We start from the raw sequence: 18,624 nt of genomic DNA, 5'->3' as shown, positions 1-18,624 counted from the left end.
TGTCACATGTGAGATAGATGAATATCCTTGGAAGATGGGAGTTGTGCTGTTCATTGATGCTCTAAGGTATCTTCTCTGAAGGGGAATAGATGTGTATTAAGCCATGCTTCATAAAATTCATTTCCACTCTAGTACCTGGAAAAACCTGAAAAGTAATAGCCCAGAGTGTTAATACAGGAGTGACTGGGCATTCAGCTGAGCGTGGCTTGCTGTGCCTTTTCACCCAGGGATGTTAGACTGCCCTGTCTTGAAAAAGGGCCTTGACTTCTGAAGGACAAGAGAACCAATTTGTTTCCTACTGATTGGTCTTGCCAAAACCAGCATGCACTATGCAGTAGTGATAAAGCAGATGTGACAGAGTTGAGCTCAGCTCTTGGTACTTAATGTGTTTCCTTGTAATATCCCTCGAGTGTGATGCTTTGCCTTTCCTCCTGCAGCACCACTTGTGGATTCCAGCTCAGGGCACAGCAGTTCAGCGATGCTGATGTTGTTGTCAGTGGTCTTTGTGGGCTTGGCTGTTTTTTTAATCTACAAATTCAAGAGGTAAGTTGAAAAACTTTGGGATGGGAGGAAGAGACTCTGGGTGTTTTACAGGAAATCTGTGCAGAGCTGTGCCTGCATTGCATATGAGGAGTGAACTGTGCTGAGCATCAGGCTTCGATGAATGTAGCTCCCTATTTCTGATACTTAGAGAGGAAACCATCTACTGCTGTTTCACCACAAAGCTGGTGCTCCAAAACTTCACCAAGTGCTCAGAAATCATCTTCTGCTTCAGCAGATGTATTTAAACCACAGACCAGAAATGGGAACCTTTGTGCTCACTGAGATACACAAAGCAAGCTTAGTCAAAAACCACATGATGGATGACTCCACACAGTCTATACCCACCTGCCCAGCTGTCTTAGAGCAGCAGCATCTCATTTGTATCTTTTAAAGTGAATAGGTTAATCTTGCAGAGGAACAGGTGTGTTTATGTTAAAGGTGGGAGACTCAAAGCCAGAAAAATTTGTGTAAAGCACCAAAATGCCTTTGGGAATGTGTGCTGAGATTTACCTTGACAGATGTTAATGTAAACCTTTTGCTTCCAGGCAGCAGGCAGGACCAGGTCTGGCCCGTGGCACTTGGCTGCTGCAAGCTGTGAAGCAAAATATGTGATAAGAATGGCCTGCTTGCTGAAGGCCTGCTTTATGAAGATATATTTTAGGCAGATGGAGCTCCTTAGGAGGAACTTTGCATTCAGTACAGTACTTACAGTATAAAATGGTCTGTGTGCCTAGACCCTGACCAGTGGCAAAATATTGTGTTAGAAACATATGCCAAGTCTGGCTTAAAATTAAATAAATAAAACTTTCTGGACACAGCAGTTCCTCTAAATGAAAAACTAGAGCTTTTCCTGTTCAGATTCCAACTAAATGTTGCTTTCTCCAGCTTTTCTGCTCCCCAGCATAAGGCTAGTATTCTCTAAGGATGTTAGTGGGATGCAAACAATATTCAAAATTAAATTATATGGTAAAACAGGCATCTATCCTAATCTCCAGGTTTAAAGTTTCCCTCCTGGCCAACATCTTGCATTAACCATTGTCCTAATCAGTGAGTGGCACTCCTTGTAGTGCTTGATCCTTTGCACACTGCTGTTGTCAAGCTCCCACTGATTTCAGAGGCCCAGGACAATTTCCAGGGAAAGCATTTGTGTGACTCTGCTCAGAGGCAGATTTCAAGGCCTTCAGCACAACCTCCTTTTGCAGCCTGAAATCCCCTCTCTGCTTCTGTGAGCTGACTACAGCTTCCCAGGAGAACAGGGTTTGTTTAAGGCACTGATTTAATAGTGTGCTGGGGAGGCAGCTGATGATTACTGTCACACCCAGATGTAGGATGAGGAATGGAAAGAAATTTCCTGGGAGATGTGACAAGCTGTAGGTACAGCCCTAAGTAAGACAGGGTGTGTACCTTTGCCTTGTGTCTTGGTGAGATGGTTTCCTAGGTTTGGCCTGATGTCCTTGGCCCTGTGGTCAGCAGTTACCACTGCTGTGGTTAGCAGGTAAAGAAGGGTCTTTATATTCCAGCTGCCAGAGAACAGTGAGAGCTTGTTAATGCATTTTGCTCTGGCATTCTCTGGGTCATTTTCTGCTACTACAGCTCATAAAACTGACTCTTGTACTACTTAAGCACCCTGAGCTTTGAGAATAGCGGCCATCACCCTTCTATTATGCTCTAGGGCTATGGAGACCCTGCCTTGTTAAAATCTGTCTGAAAGTTGATTATATGACAAATTGGGAGTAGAGAGGAAGGTGGTCAAAGCATCAGTTTTGCTTAGTCCAAAAGCTTATTTATTAACTGGCTGTCTCCTCTTACCTCTCTGTCCCAAAGGGGAAAAACACAGATCAAATTGACAAAGTTTAGGATAAGTCATATACACAGAGTGTTCTCAACTTAATTTTTCAGAAAAGAAAGAAACTTCTCAGCTCTGTCTGAAACCCCTGGCTCAGTGGAGCAGAAGTGAAAGCATACAATGATTCCTAATGGAAAAAGGGGAGCAAACCCAAAAGCTTTCCTGTGGCTCTAAGTGATGCAGAAGTCCATTAGCCACATGTACCTCTTTGATTAATGGTGGTCCCAGCCTGAATACTCAGAACTTCTGCTTACAGGAAAAGGTTATGGGAGAGCATAGGCTGACATGATTTTTTAATTCTACAAATTCATAGATTTGGTGCTTTGCTGATTTGCACACAGACTCCTTATTACCAGTCCATCAATTTATAGACTAAGCAGGCATGTTAAACTCTGCTGCCAGAGAGATGCTTATTGAGGAGGTCCCAGTGGAAAAGGAAGGAAGAAGGGAAAAGTATGGAAATAATCTGTAAAAATGTTGTTTCTTTTCTGGAAGATTGAGCATGTATCAGTTAATAGTGTGTGTGTATGAGTGCTGAGCAGTGGTGGGGCTGTGGGGCAGTCCAGGTGTGTGTCCTGGGACAGCAGGGCAGGACTGTGTGCTTGTGTGTGCTCAGAGTGATGTGCTTGTGCCCACCTGTGTCTGTGCTGGCAGGCACAGCAGGATTAGGATTTGGATGTGCATTCACATATGTACAGCCATCTCAGTTTCTTTTCTCCCTAACTCTCTGAAGTACCTTGGCTCTCTGCCTCACTATTCTAAAGAGCTTTTCTCACCTTTCCACACGAAGTTCAGAGATGATCCCTGCTCTGCTATTGCACTGTTTGAAAGTAGAATTAAATCTGCCACTATCTCCAGGCATGTTCTCCTGTCTCTATACATCTCCAGACAAGTTCTGGGCACTTGGATCCTATGGGAATGCATTAGTTCTCACTCATTTCCTGTGGAGTTCCTATGTCTTCTGGTGGCATTTATGGCATAAACATTAGAAGGTAGGAGAAAGGGAGAAGATCATGAGATTTGTCATCTGCTGCTAAACATCCCAAATATGTCCTGGCTTGATGCTGGTTAAGAACAGAATGCTAAATCAAGCCAATAGCACAAGTTGGTTGAGGCCAGAACTTCACTGGAGTAAAATCAGCATAGATCCATTGAATTCATGGGAGCTGAGGCAATTTCCACTGGTTTTAGTCTCTGACGTACCCAACAGCCCATAGATCAGCATAAATATATGGAATTTTATATTACTTCTTTTGAACACGTTTTCTTTCACTCCTATGTGCTTTAAGGAACTCAAAATATTCTCCAAATTTCCCTTTTTGGAGCAGTGTGAACTGCATGGCATGAAGACTTTCTAAGAGCATTAGGAAAAACAGTCATCTTCCAACAGGCAATGCAGATAATCCTGGCAAACCCCATGATGCTTAACACATTCCTTTTCAGCTCTCTCATTTAAACTTGCATTCCTCCATGGATTACTACCTGTCTGTCTAGGCCTGTATAATCTGTCTACCTGACTGACTCTCAAGGATATCATTCTAGCAGGCCAAGGAAACTTTGGGAGAAGGAGGAAGAAATAATCACTTCACTTCCTTGGCTTCCTGAGCAGCAAAGAAAAATAAGTCCCTGCAAACTTGCATGATCCATAGCATGACAAACTGGTTTTTGCAAGGGAATGGTAACAAATAGACTTTGGATGGGTGTTATGAGGTCCAAATCCTTCCTGACTCTGAGGCAGGAGCAATTCTTTATAACTCTTTCAGATGTGGCAATTTCTTCTGAGTCAGTGTGGGCCTGTCAGCAGCAACAAGCCCAGCACTTTTTTTGGTCAGTTGATACTAGTGCCAAATTGATTTTTACTTTTGGTTTCCAATGCAACCCTGATCATATAATAAATACTGTGAGAGTTGACAATTGCATCTGATTATACTTAGTTAATTGCTGCTGTCTGAGCTGAGTGCAGTGTCCACTGTGTGCATAATTTTTCATTTAAAAGGGCAGAACATTGAAGTTTGCAGCTGAGGGAGACTTTGTGCCCATGATGTGAAAACAATGGCCTGAGATTTGGAGTACCTTTGGCTGGTATTGGAATTAGTAGATGCTAAGGGCACTTTCAGAGATGAAACTCTGTGTGGTAGTTTCATAATTCTGAGAGCTCATACTTTGCATCACTGCCAGTGTTGCATTTCTGGGATTGGTCTCAGCTTAGTTTATCTCATTGATAAATGACATGCTGAGGATCCCTGTGTTATAAACCACAACCTCTCATTTTCCTTTTCTGTGCAGGAAAATCCCTTGGATTAACATCTATGCCCAAGTTCAGCATGACAAGGAGCAGGAAATGATTGGCTCTGTCAGCCAAAGTGAAAATGCCCCCAAAATCACCCTGAGTGAGTTCACAGACCCTGAGGAGCTGATGGACAAAGAGCTGGACACACGAGTGATGGGTGAGAGACAACCCTCAGCTGAGCTTTGCTTCACAGTCTGGGTGAAGATTTTGGTGTTTTGGGTATTAGGAGAGGCAGTGCCTGTGACCCTGGGTACAAGTAGAGCCCTGAGGCGCAGTGCCTGTGACCCTGGGTACAAGTAGAGCCCTGAGGCACAGGGATAGGGAGTAAATCTCTCTCAGCAGCAGGATAATGGAATTTCTCTTATAGCTTTTCAGCTATTCCCAGGGTAGGAACCTGGCTCCAGCAGTAGGTATCAAGAAGTTAGTAATGGCTGTGCTCACACCTATTCCTGCTCATGACCCTGGCTCTCTTGTGGAGGAGTGACAAATTCCCTGCACCCTCAGAAGAACCAGCTGAGCCAGGCTCTCACTGTTGGTGTGCTGTGATTACAAGCAAATATGTCCATAATAGCTTAATGAGTTTACTGCTGGTCAGCTGAGCTGTAGTAATTGAGTTTTCTGCATGCTCCCTCCTTATTGCAAATACATAAAAAAATATGTTATGTTTAAGCATCTTTTCTGTCTCTACACTTACACTACCACATGCTAAAGAGTGAGAAGCAATATAGACCAAAATGTTGAAGCCACTGCACTGATTCTCTTCTCCATTTTCTCCTCCACAGGAAGCATCTCAACAATTGCCAACAGTGAAAGCACAAAGGAAATCCCCAACTGCACTAGTGTTTAATACTGAGAATCCACTTGGTCTACAGCATTTCTGAATTTTTATTTGTAATTATTATTGTTATAATTATTATTATTATTATGAAAAAAGAAAGAGTTATATGTCATTATTATCATTTGGGAGGGAATGGGGTGGGCTTTTTGTGTTTACCAGGGCTGCATTCATAAATAGCAGAGGTTCTTCATATTTAGGGAATACACATCAGATTAGAAATAAAAAGCAAAGAATGAGTCAAGTGTGCAATGAGATTTGAAGGCCAGCTTCCTGTTACATACAGAATGGGAATTAAGTATTCAAATCCAACAGATATGTGTCGTACCTTAGGCAACATGTTGTAAGTAAATTGTCCCTTTTCAGCCCTTTTCAGAATAAGTCATGAATCAGCTGCTTCATCCTGCCAGAGGGTTCAGACTGGGTTGTTGGACCAGACTCTGCAACATGCCAACGTTCCTCGCTTCCCAGTGACATGCATGTCTCAGCTTTTTGCAGGATCTTGCCTCTTTTAATTGCTTTTAATTTCAGTCACCCTCTGGCACTGGTGACTGCTGAGAAAGGAAAAGACCAAATGAGAGCAAACCCACACGTCAGTGCTCCTTGGACCACAGACTGGCTGGAGGGGACAGCACCACAAGCGGAGGAGGAGCGAGCCTGAGTTTATGAATGCAGCCCGACCCCTGTGCATGTGAATAGCGAGGATGCCGAAGGCCTACTGTAGATAATTACAATGTACATAGCTTTTTATTTCTTGGGAAATAATTTAATGTTTAGTAAAAGAAGATATGTTTAAAAGAAAACCTGAACCACACACACACACATGCACGCCCACACGCACACACTACAAACAGCCAAACAGGGACCCTGGTGAGCACTTGAGTCACACTTTGGTTCCAAGTGTGTTCCAGTTGTCTGTCATATTTCAATCTGACACTGCTCTCTATAAAGAGAGTAGTTTATTTCTCTATGTATAACTGCAAGCCTTTTTTTACATATATGTATATATATATGGTGTCATTTCCTGTGATGGAGCAGAAAAAGATATTAGCAGCCAGATTATGAGCCTGTCATAAATATTTTAATGATGTTTATCATCTGTTCATCCTTGTCACTGTTGCCCACTTCTGAGAATGATCTTAGTGGCATCTGTTAGTAAAAATAAGGAAAAGAATCCTGAAATATTATCACCATCTCTGTGTAGATAAATATCAGTGGCCTTGGCATACCCAGCACAACCTCAGCTCAGCAGTGGGGCAGATTGCAGTAGCTTTATTCCCAGGGGGAAGTCATGCTTTTTGCAGTTCAGCTGATGAAGTGAAGTGCCATTTAGGATGTGTAAGAGTAGTAAATTTTGGCTGAACATGGTGCATGCGATTAGGGACTGCTCTTTGGAGAGGGCAGGGGAGGGTCAGACCTGCATTAATGAGCTGTGAAAGGTTCTTGTGAGTGCTGTAGAATGGCAGCTCCCAGCTCAGAGTGGAGATTTCTGCATGGTGGGTTGGTGTTTTCTGATTAGAACAGGGACGTTAATGAAGAAAAAGTATTGAAAAATCTCTTTAGAAATTTTTTACTACATTGAACTGAGAATATCCCTATGAAGAGGTGGAGTTTTGGGGCAAGAGGTTGACTTAGTGGTGAGTTACCTTTTATCCATTTTTCTTGAGTTGATGATGTCAAAAATGAACCTTATTCTGCAGAGTATTGACTTGTAGGACCCAGCAGAGAAGAAAGGAAGATTTGGGGCACATCTGGGAAGATGTTCTAGTCTTTTTGCAGTAACAGGAGGCAGAAATGACAGCAGATGACAATGTTTGTTATCATTTCTAGGATCTCGGTATAGCACTTCAATCACCTTGAATATACCTGGGCTGAAATGAGGAGATGGCTGGAATTTGGGTGTTATTTGCTATCTCTCTGCATTGCAACAGGCCAGTGGGCTACAAACCAGCCTCAGCCACGTGTTCACTCTGTTAGTGGGCTGGAATGTCTTTCAAAGGTTAAAATCCTGGTGGCTCTGCAGGTGGAGAGAAAACTGGTTAAACACAATTTTGCAAAACTCAGGAAGTGTTTCAAGATTAAAATTGTAAACCTAAAAATAAGGAAAAACTATTTCTTGAGAAGTACTAAAACTAAATATTCTCAGGTTTTTTTCAGTCAGTTTTGTGGATTATTTTTTTCTGTTGATTTAAAAATATTTCTCTTGTTTTCCCCCTCATTTTCCTGCTCTGGTTTCTAATGTAAGGTGAAGAGCAATGGCTGTGTTATTCTATTTAACCTTGGTTTCCATCCATCACAAGTGCATAAACTGTTGCATTACTGTCTCTGTTCTACTGAAACTCCTCAGTAGTTTACAGTAATGGCCCAGTCTGGTGATAAGTGTTAGCACAAAGCCATAGCTTCCCATTCAGGTGGAGGTGGGAGGGATGTACATAAACAATGGTCCCATGAGCTTTGAGCTGAAGTGTGGGCTGATCTCAGTCTTTGCTGATCATTAGGATTTGAGGTACTGCTGCGGAGAGCTGCTGCAGAGGGCTGAATGTAAAATACTCAATATTTTCTGTATCAACTTTTTCCTTTATAAACCACGAGGCAAAATGATGATTTTCGTTGTTGTTTGGAATTTTATAGGTTTTTCATGGGCTTCATCTCATGCTGTTTTAACAAGAAAGGCAGAGGATTACAGTTTTCACAATTCTTTTTCTTATTTCTTTTCACTTTTTTTCTTTATATTTTATTCCTTTACACTTTTAAACAATTGCTGTGAAATGCCTCAAATGGGAGAAAGTGAGTAGGAAATATTGGGAGTAAGCTGTTGAAAAAATGGAAAAAAATTCAGTTCTCAAAAAGAAATTTAATCTCAGTGAAGGCTGAGAAATTTCTGAATGACAGTTTTGGAGAAACATCTGTCTAGAAAGTCATTTTCCATCCAAAATGATCCTAAAGTATCCCACAAAGCAAACACAAAAAATCCATGAAGCCAAAGCTGCATGTCAGAAAAGCCTGACTGATTCTTATGTTTGCTCAAACTTCCTTTTCCACAGGACTTGGTGGGTGTCCCTGCCTGCCAGTGCAGTTTGTCACACCTGCCAGGACCAGGCTGTGGGCTCCAGGTGCATCCCCAGGGCGTGCATGGCACCACATTTACCAGGTCACTCCTGCTCCTGTAGGGCACAGTCATGGCTGATGGCAGCTGGAGAAAGCTTGGGTTCACCACTGAAATCTGCTCCTTTAGAATCCAAGAAGGGTCATTGCTGCATTCCTGCCTGTCCGTGGGACCTGTGTAAGGCTTGGGCTGGGCAGCCAGCCCTCTTCACCAGTTTGGAAGTACTGAGCTGCAGTGTTAGCACAGGCTGGAGCATTGGCCACTTTTATTTGTCTTGCTGGGAAATAACAATTTGGGGTTGTCATCAGGGTTTTTTTTCCAGCAGGTTTTACCCCTGAGGGAAATATAGTGGAAATCCTTGAAGCTGTAGATTATTATTTACCTGAGTAATGAGGGAAATAGGCAATGGCATCAATGGAACATAAATAGCTCCCACACTGTAATTATGTAAAAAGAGGAAATGAAAGAGAGAGGGACAGAGAGCAAGAGACTGGGTCAGTGCCCTCTGTCACTGCCAGCCTTTCCCCCATGATGGATTAGCTGTAATTTAGGAATAATGCACGAGGTCTGGAGACTAGATGCAGCTTCTGGTTCTGTGTGGCTGACAGTCTGATATAAACCATGAACCTTTGTTTGGTTTAACCAGAACTCAAGAGCCCTAACCCTAAACCTGGCAGGATCAGAGGTGAGACCAGAGTGACAGGGGGCTACAGAGTGTTTCAGACACAGTAGCCATCAGTGAGAGCATGTGTAGGAATTGTGCATTTTCTTCTGGACTAAACTTTGGTTTCACAGATGTACAAAGATGTCCTGGTGTCCTGTTCTCCTCTCTTTCCCTTCAATCAGCTCCCACACATATTCCAGGTCTAATGAACCAAACCAGAATCCTCACATTCTTTCTGATGATGTTGGACAGTGCATTAAACCTAAACCACCACTGTGGTTTCAAAGGATTAAATGAGACAGACAATTGCAATACCTGTATTGAACACAGTAATACAACTGCATGAGTCATATATATACATATATATATACTGTTCTTGGTTTTATTGTTCCATTTGAATATTTCTACTGTAAAAAAAAGGCAGTGGTTTTGAAATTGTTGAAAATAAATGTATTTTTGTACATCAGAGTTACCCCTGGCTGCTTTTTTAATCCTTGTTCCTTTTAGATTTCCTTTTGGCAAAGTCTTCTTTCTCTTCTGAATTTCCCTTGCCATATCTACGCCTCCAACTCTGTTGTTCAGGGTCATGCATGCACATGGAGTGTCAACAGAGAAATGTTCTAAGGCAAGACTTCTAAGATAAAACAGAAAACAGCTAGCTCTCCTTCCTTCTTAGTGCTCCTCTGCAAAAATAATTATCTTCTTACCTTCTCATTCTACAGGCTGATTCTCTTTGGAGCCTTGGAGGTGAATAGGAGGGGAGAACACTCTGCTTGTACAAGCACAACCCCATAAATCCCATGCTCTCACCTGTCTGATTTTAGCTTGTAAGAGACTGTAAAGTGCCTATGTAGGAAAAAGAAAAGAAAAGAAAGACAATTTTTCTTCACTCCTTGGCAAAAGAGACTGTTGAAAAACAGAAAAGAGAGCATGGAAATATGTCTCTGGATATGTATCAGCCATCTCCACCCATGCACATGCATGGTTTTAGGGTTAGGGTTTAGGGTTAGGGTTAGGGCTCTAACCCTCTCACCCCACTCTCCCTCCTTTGCTTTAGGCCTGAGGTCCATAAACTGCACTTGTTTCTGGTTTTCCTTTATGTCAGAAAGCTGAGAAAGTCAGGCAGTGATGGACTGGGTTGGCCATCCCTGAGTGTGATGTAGGAGATGCTTTCAGCATCACAGAACAACTCTCAGCCTTTGAAATATTTGTGTCAGCCCCTCTTTACAGCAATGACAGTGTAATACTTGTGTTCTTGGGACCCTGAACTACAAGTTATGGACAGACAAGCACAAAGGATGAAATTGCCATGGCTTAACAAGCTGCCACTGAGACCCAGTGCTCAACTGTTCAGAAACTCAGCTAAGTGCAGCTGTGGAGTCAAGTGCAGGCACTTAAACTTCATAGCCTAGAAACATGAGCAGTAGCTCAATCTTTGCCTAAATCCAGCTGTTTTTTCTGTGATGGATGGACCTCTTATTCCCTTTATGAAGGGCAGTGTAAGCATTGTTTACTACATTATGAAATTGTCATGGTTGTGCCAAATACCCCTCCTTCAGGTGCTCCTCAGGAAAATGCCTCATAACTGCTCCTGGAGTCAGCTCCTCCCTGTCTTGTTTCACTTTCACACACTTCCACAGGCTGAGGCTCTGCTCAGCTGACTTTGCCTTCTTTGCCTGGGTCTTCCCTTGGCCCCCTCCCCACTGAAGTACTCTGATTATTAAGGACTATCAAAGCCCCATTGCATTACTGATATATTATTGTAATACATCACTTGAGTGCTGCTCTGCTGTTGTATATCACGGTGCTACATCAGGGAAATGGCAGGTGACAGGAGCCCCAGACCCAGAGACTGATCACTTTTCTAAGCTTTATGGCCTGCTTTTTTTTTTTTTTTTTTTTTTTTTTTTTTGCCAAAGCCAGCAAATAAAGGCAAGGAAAGCAGTATTGGACTGCTGCCATGAAGCTTTCAAAACCTTTAAATATATTTACCTCCACATTTTTCCCTTGACCCTGAAAAATTAATTAAACAAATTTGCTGTGTTTCTATATGAGACCATAGAGATGAGTTTATTTTGGTTCATGGAGGAAAGAACAGTTGCTCACTAGAAACTGTTTCATACATGTCTGTGAGAAAGCAGAAAAGAAAGATTGGTTCTTGCAAAACAAAAAATAATTTGTTCTTGAATTTGAAAAAAATTATTATTAGTAGGTCAATTGACTGTATTTTAAATGTGCAGGTAGAGGTAGGACTGAAGGCAATTGTGCTGTTGGTGGTGGGATTTTACCCTTGATAAATATAAAAAGATTTGTTTTACAATTGCTTTATGGTGATTGTACCTGTTCAGGCCCCCTGATATCAGTGAATTTAGTCTTGATTTGCACCAGTTTGAGCTCTCACATTAAGAGGAGTTACATGCAAACTTCAAGGATGGAATAAATCCTTTTTAATGCCTTATTGTGAATGTCAAGCAGTTTTCAGACAAAAATTTAGGGGAGATTGTAATACTACTACTAATAAAAAAATCACATACAGGGATGTAGTTGCAAGGAAGGAGTAGCATGTTTGTTAAATTAAACAGAAATATTATGATGATGTATGTTTTTAAAATCTTGCGTTGGCTACCTGAACCTGAAAGTCAAAAAGGAGAGAAGAACTGGAAGCCAAATGTGAAGCAGAGTGATGAAGAAGAGAGGTGAACCAGGCTGGCTGGGATCCTGTGGCTGACCAGAAGGCACAGTGAGAAGTACAAGGTTGGTTAATCATTTAGTGACTTCAGCACAGGAAGTTTCCAAAGTCTCAGCCTGGATCCACTGAATCAATAGGAGACGTAGAACATTCAGGCCATATAAGATGGAGTCATCTCTGCTTCCACATCCTGATGCTCAGCATTGGAATTCAAACTTTAAGCAAGTGATTCCCTACTGAAGTCCCAGTGTTGAGCACTGAGGATCCTGACAAAGCAGTGTTGGGTGAGTGAGGGCTCAGGAAGAATTTTTTGGCCAATTTCAAAGCTCAGCTAAGGGTTGCATGTGATTTTATTCAATGGGTTGGGTGGTTGCTGTGAAAAAGGAGTGGCTCCTGATGTGGGTTGTAAGGAAAACGGACCCAAGGAGGTCAGTGGGGAAAGAGAAGGAAGATGGATGACAAAACATTGCAATATTTCTCAGTTCATGGGACACAGTCCTCTTTCATGGATATTAATTTGTCTGTATGCTGGGTGAAGCAACAAGTTAAAATCCTTGGCTGGGAGGGGAGACAAGGACAAGCCTTACAGGAGCTGTGTGAATGGACCATCTAGAACTGACCACAGCAATTGTCTGGGCTAGGAAAAGGGGTGTAGCTGCCTTTCCTTGTCTTTTTGAAATGAGCATTGCCTGAAGAGACCCTCAGAGAAACCAGGGACAGTAGAGAAATTTTAATGAGTACAAAGGGTGGTGAAAACAAATGTGAGATAACCTGACAACCAAGATAAGTCAAAGTCAGCCTGGGGAGCATCTGCTGCTGCCACATCTGGAAACATTTGGGTGCACTTACAGTGCCCCAGCATGTACACACCCCTCATTCCAGAGTGGCTCTGGGTCTCATGAGAGTCCACAATGGATGGAGAAAGACTGAGACCAAAAACATGCCACACAGAAAGGCTCCTCTTCCCTCAGGAGCCCTCCACAGCATGCATGTGCTGAAGGGTGTGAGGCTTATTGCAGGCAAGTTTGAAAGTCTAAATCCATTTGTGGCTCTGGACCTTGTAGCCTAATAATATCAGCTACACTTGGAATACCCTAAGATACTGTTAGCAAAACCTGTGAGACTATGGTTTTAATTTTTTTTTAACCTTGAAATGTTCCTGTCAGTTCCAGTCTACGGGCTGTTAGAGATCTGAGCTGAACTATAAGATGCTGAGGGACTTTCCCTCTTCTTTTTTTTTTTTTTTTTTTGGTGTGTAAAACTTCCCTTTACTTTGTAGGTTATGCAGAAAAGTCTCAGCATAAGCTTCAACCCCACTTTCACCCACTGCACTTTGGGACTATGAATAATTTACAATATGGATAATATTTACTGCGTGAACAATTTGTCTATTTCTAAAAGGAAAAGTCACAGAAAGGGCAAGCATGTGGCTTTTTTCCTGTGGCTTTGGTGCAGGGGAGCCTGGAGAAGATGCTGCTGGCCTCGGTGGGCACTTTCCCCCTGGATCGATCATTAACTCCTGCAGGCCTTGGGGCACACTCTCACTCTGCACAAACACTCACAAGCTTGCCACAGCCCCTATAATTTACCAGCAGAGGAGGGGGTTTAAGAACAGCTGCAAATTACTTGCCAATTCAAAACACTTTCATCAGCCTTGAAACATAAAGTGATCCTGAGTAGTAGGAGGGAATTGAACTTATTTATTTATCTGCTCTACTGATGAATTTTTGACAAAGCTATTTGGAGAACAAGATGTGAAGATGATGCAAAGTCTAAGTAAATTAGGACAGACTATGCCAGGCTGACAACCAAATTCCTGCACATCAGTCTGGTGGAAGTTTCTGGGCTTGGGAACTCCTAAGTCAGTCCAGGGATGCTCTGTGGGGATGGAGACCAAGAGGGAACCGAAGAAAAGGTTTAAGTTCCTTACTTAAGTGGCTGCTTGGACTTAAACCACTAACTTAAGGTCATGCATTAGTTTCTGTTTTGGGCTGAGGTGGGTGTCTGCATGCAGTTAACTCCATCATATCTGAATCCTAATTTCCATTTGTAGCTGCTGCACACCAACAGTCTGCAGTCAGGGCTGGACCTTCCCCACAAACCATCTGGCTTACATTAGGAACTCTGGCTGTAGGAGAGCCCAAAAAGGACACCTGGACTCAAGGGTGTCAAAGAGTATAAGTGGGTGTAAAAGACTTTAAAGCAATGCTGAGGGTTCACACTGAGCCCAGAAGAGTTTTGGTTTGTTGATTTTCTTAGATGGTAAAACCCTGCCTCTAGTTTTTAAATAATTAACAGCTCATCAGGAATGTTGGCCTCAGAAGTTATTACTGTGTTTCAACAGATGTTCAACCAGTCAGATTATTTAATTAGCTTCATGCTCTTTAACCTCATAAATCTGTGAAAGCTGTGACAAGGAAAAGGAAAATGAATTCATGAAAATAAATCAGTACCTTAGACTTTAATGTAGCCTGAAAATTTTTGATCCAAGCACCACTGAAAAGTTTGGGGAGCAAATGGAATGCTTGTCTTTGGGCTATAAATCACATGGGAACACAGATTTAGAGGAAAATGCCCTGGATTCTCAGCACAGCATTCTTGGAAAGTGAGAAAGCTTTTACACACAAAAAGCCTTTGTGGGTAGGGAACTGGTTTGGTACTGGAGAAAACTTGCATGTGGACCCTACCTCTAACACTGACTTAAGATATGACTTTCAGACACTGTTTTTTCCTGTCCTCCTTAAACAGTGGAAATGTTGTCTCAAGCACAGCCCAACCCCAAGGATATTTCTCAAAATTTCTCCAGAGAAGAGGGTCATCATTTCAGACACTATTTGGAAGAAAACCTTCTCTGCTTCCTGGAGACTGGCTCCCTGATTTCCTCACCTCTGTCACTTCCTTAGCTTGGGTAACAGCAGTCTCACTCCTTCTGTTACACCAAAAGCCTTTTTATGTTATTTTGGAGTGGATGGATTGATAGATAGCTTAGGAACCTGTCAACATATCTGCAGAGCCCCAAGGCCACTCTAGCCAGTGAAGATGGAACATTAAGTGAAAATTTGGTTGCTTTACTCACCATGGTTCATCTGTAGTATTGGGGCTGCTGCAGACAATAAGGTTAGTGGTCAATTGTGCAAAATTGTTTGGAAATTGTCCTCCTCTGTTCAGTTTCAGGCCATTCAGTGAGCAAATCTTCCTATTGCATGGCAAGAACCAGAGATTGCCAGGATCCTGGATCAGCAGGGTAGACTGGTGCCTCTGCATTTACTGCACTCATACTTTGTGTGATTCCAGGGGACACAAGTCGGGCAATCAAAGCATACAGTGACCCACTTCATCCTCAACATGCTTGGAAGTAAAGGGTTTTATTCCCATTTGTGGTATTTTAAAATGTGTTTCCCTCATCTTCATTTCAAAAAAGTACTTTGTTAACAGACTTCTGCCCTCCAGAGACCAACTTCAAACAAGACATCATAGAGGAAAAGCTCCATTCAGTAAGGGCTTTTTTGTAACTTTGTTGGCTCCAGCAAACCATTTTTTTCCTTATTTTTTCCTTCCAGCAATTTCATATAATTTGTTTCACAATATGCCTGACTTCCATAAATCAGAGGGGATGGAAACCTGCACATGGCAGGAATGGATTTGCTCCAGAAACTTCTGAAGGTCAGTTTTGACTTTGCTCTGAGCTCTGTGGAGTGGGATTGAGGTCAAGCATGGACAATATAGTAATTTCCTTGAATCCTGCAATTAAATGTTTTTTTTTTTTTGCTGCATGAACCTGGTAGCACTTTCAACACAGCATGCACCAGCCATTGCTCTGGACTGTGTTTTCCTGACTGCAGCACTGCAGTGGCTCTGCTCTCTCCCCCAGTTGCTATTGCCATGGTAGGAACTAACCTCACCAATTGCATTTGTCTGTTTTTAACAGTCAGATACTTTCCTATGGCTGTGTTATGGTTTGGTTTTCTGGCTAGCTGCTTTCTTTCACCTCCTGCACCACCACCTACTTCTCTGCCTTTCTTACTTGCTTCTATCCCTGCTCAGAAATTCCCACCTATGCAGCCAGTTTAGTGGGGAGGTGAAATTCACCCTTGTTCATTCAAAGGTGGGGAAGAGGAGAAATCTGGCTGTTGAGGATGCCCATCTTCTGCATCTTTACTTCTTCACCACAAAATTTAAGTTCAAAAGGTTCAGGCAATGTGACCTCCCTCCTTCTGAGGGTTAAAAACATCATCTGCTGTGTCTGCCTGTGGGTCAGGGACATCCTTCTGCTGAAAGCATCTTACTCAGGCCAGGCTTTGATATCACCTGTGAAGAAATGGCAGGACTCTGAGCTAGTGCTCAGTGTATCTCATTTCCCTGTTCCCATCCTGTAGGAAAACAAACAAATTATGTTTACATTTGTTGCTTTTGTTGGTCTCATCACTTTTTAGCCATGACAGAACTAAGAATGAAATTGCAAGGGAAGAAAATGCTTGTAACAGTTGCTTTTTTTTTTTTTTTTTGATGAAAAATACCTCCCAGGTAAAGGGAGACATTTTCTCTGATAAATCCCACATTTTGTGCAGGGCATGAACAGGTAGGGCTGAGGTTTTCACAGTACTGCCAGTACCCAAACAATCTTCTGTTTTCTAGCAGTTAAAAAGAAACCATAAAAATATCTTTCTGTACAATCAGGAGGGCTTCTTTTAGAAACTCTTCTTTTAGAACTCCAATGCCTTTAAAAAAATAGAGTTTTTTCTTCCCCTTTCATTTCTATAATTTTTTTTCTTTAATGAGGAATACAACAGGGATTAAAATGAAAAAGGATCTGGAATCATTTTGACTGAGAGGAAAGAAATATTTGTACATTATTCATTGTACTCTCGGTTATTCATCAAAAGTTTCATTCTTCAACTAAAGTCTTTTCCTTATCTTAAAGCCACTGACATGAATATATATCACCAAGTTAAAAAGATTGAATTACACTTCTCCTGCTGCTGCTGAGATTCATGGAAGCTCAAAGCCCAGCCTAGTCCCTAGGTGTACCAAGCCACTGCATTTTATGATTTTCGGAGAGCAACGCTAACAGGGTTTGTCTCTTCATTGTGATACGGAGATGATTGAAAATGTGCTGCTGTATTGCTTGATAAAAGACCGTTGCCAAAAAGGAGAGCAGCTTTGTCATTTGAGAACATTACCCATGGGGTTTAAGAGACCTACTTGACAGCAAAAGCTCTAGCAGGTTTTTTTTTTTAAAGCAATATGTTCTCCATTGCCACTGTCAACAGCTAGAGCAAGAGATAAGAAGGGGCTGAGACGTGATCCATAAAACCTTCCCCAAGTATTGTGTTGCCCCATAAGTACCAGGGGAACAAGTGACATTTTCTTGCTCTGGTTCTTAGTGCCTGTTCAGGGAGAGAATCACTTGGTTTGTGCTGCTCTTGGTTCACACACAGCTCACAGTTGCTGATGTCTGATCTGTGGGTGCCCAGCTTTGAAACGCGCGGGGCAGAGCACGGTGCTGCAGGCTCAGTGTGGGGGCACTGACTGCCCGCCCCAACTCGCTGCTTTTTGGAGTTGCAGGACAGACTTTTGCTGCCACAGTAACACATGAAGAGCAAAGAAAGGTGTTTTAAAGTGAATTTGGTGTGTTTAATGTGCACAGGCAGGACGTGTCCTCTGCAGGATATGCTGTGATGTCTTGAGGCACAGATGTAGGGAGGCTCTACAGAGCTGGGGCTCATCTCTGTGCTGGCAAACAGAGCCATTTTTAGGTCCTGCATTGTGGGGTCAGCAGTGAGACCAGAGCACTCCTGAGCTGGTAGCAAGCCTGTTCCTGGTGATCCTGCACCAGGGCACAAAGTTGGTGGCATCAACTTCAAACTCACTGAGATGGGACAGTGAGAAGGGCTTGCACATGTCCTGGATTTCCTAGTGTATCCTGATAACGTGGGTCTTGCCTCATTTTACGTTTGATGTCCAGGGGCTTAATTTTTCTTGATGTTTTTGAAATACATTAAAAGAGCCAGTTCACACCAAAGGGCCTCAAATTCATGGCAGACAGGAGAGAAGTGTTGAGACCTTCTCTCATACATGTGTGACAGGTGCTGATGTGGGTCAGGGGCAGCTGTTAATGTGCCAGGATGAGGGAGCCACATCCAGGCTGCAAAATGCTGCTGTGACCTTTAGCAGGAGGGAACTCAGTGGACAAAAATCCCCTTGCTCCTTGTGGCCTAGGAAGTGTGAGTTCAGTTTCATGATAGACTCTTAGATAGAAGTAACGTTTTCACCAAGTTTGTTGTGCATTCCTGGATGCAAGGCTACCAAAAAGTGTGTAGGATCACGGGAGCACCAACAACATGCAAAAATGTCATTTAAGGATGTCCAATGCTGTTGCACAGCTTTTTGCTTTGCTAGCACATCAGACCTAGGGCATTTCACTGCAGTACAGTTCTGTACACAGCCCCACAGAGCCCTGCAGGCCCGCTCAGCCACCTGCTCCTGTCATGACCCACAAGTGCATTTTGCTGCCTCTAATGGTGCTTGGGCACCCACCAATCCTTGTTTTGCTCCATAATAAGGAGTGTTTGATGATCTGCACTGAGCCACATGTCATTTGCAGGAACATGCCTTTGATTGGAAAACGGACCACTACAATTTGAGAGGGGC

General features: G+C 42.6%; 1 protein-coding gene across 1 annotated transcript in view; it reads left to right on the top strand.

Moving 5' to 3' along the window:
* Positions 1 to 9,745, top strand: part of LOC134421857 (VPS10 domain-containing receptor SorCS3-like) — a 267,518-nt gene extending 257,773 nt beyond the window's left edge. Inside the window, exons 25-27 of the mRNA XM_063163236.1 lie at positions 438 to 543; positions 4,676 to 4,836; positions 5,462 to 9,745. Of these exons, the coding sequence (XP_063019306.1) occupies positions 438 to 543; positions 4,676 to 4,836; positions 5,462 to 5,526 (332 nt within the window). The 3' untranslated portion in view covers positions 5,527 to 9,745. The remainder of the gene's footprint in view (positions 1 to 437; positions 544 to 4,675; positions 4,837 to 5,461) is intronic.
* The last annotated feature ends 8,879 nt before the right edge of the window (positions 9,746 to 18,624 follow it).

The sequence above is a fragment of the Melospiza melodia genome, chromosome 9 (assembly GCF_035770615.1).
Source record: "Melospiza melodia melodia isolate bMelMel2 chromosome 9, bMelMel2.pri, whole genome shotgun sequence".
Lineage (NCBI taxonomy): Eukaryota > Metazoa > Chordata > Aves > Passeriformes > Passerellidae > Melospiza > Melospiza melodia.
This window is presented reverse-complemented; position numbering and strand designations above follow the sequence as displayed.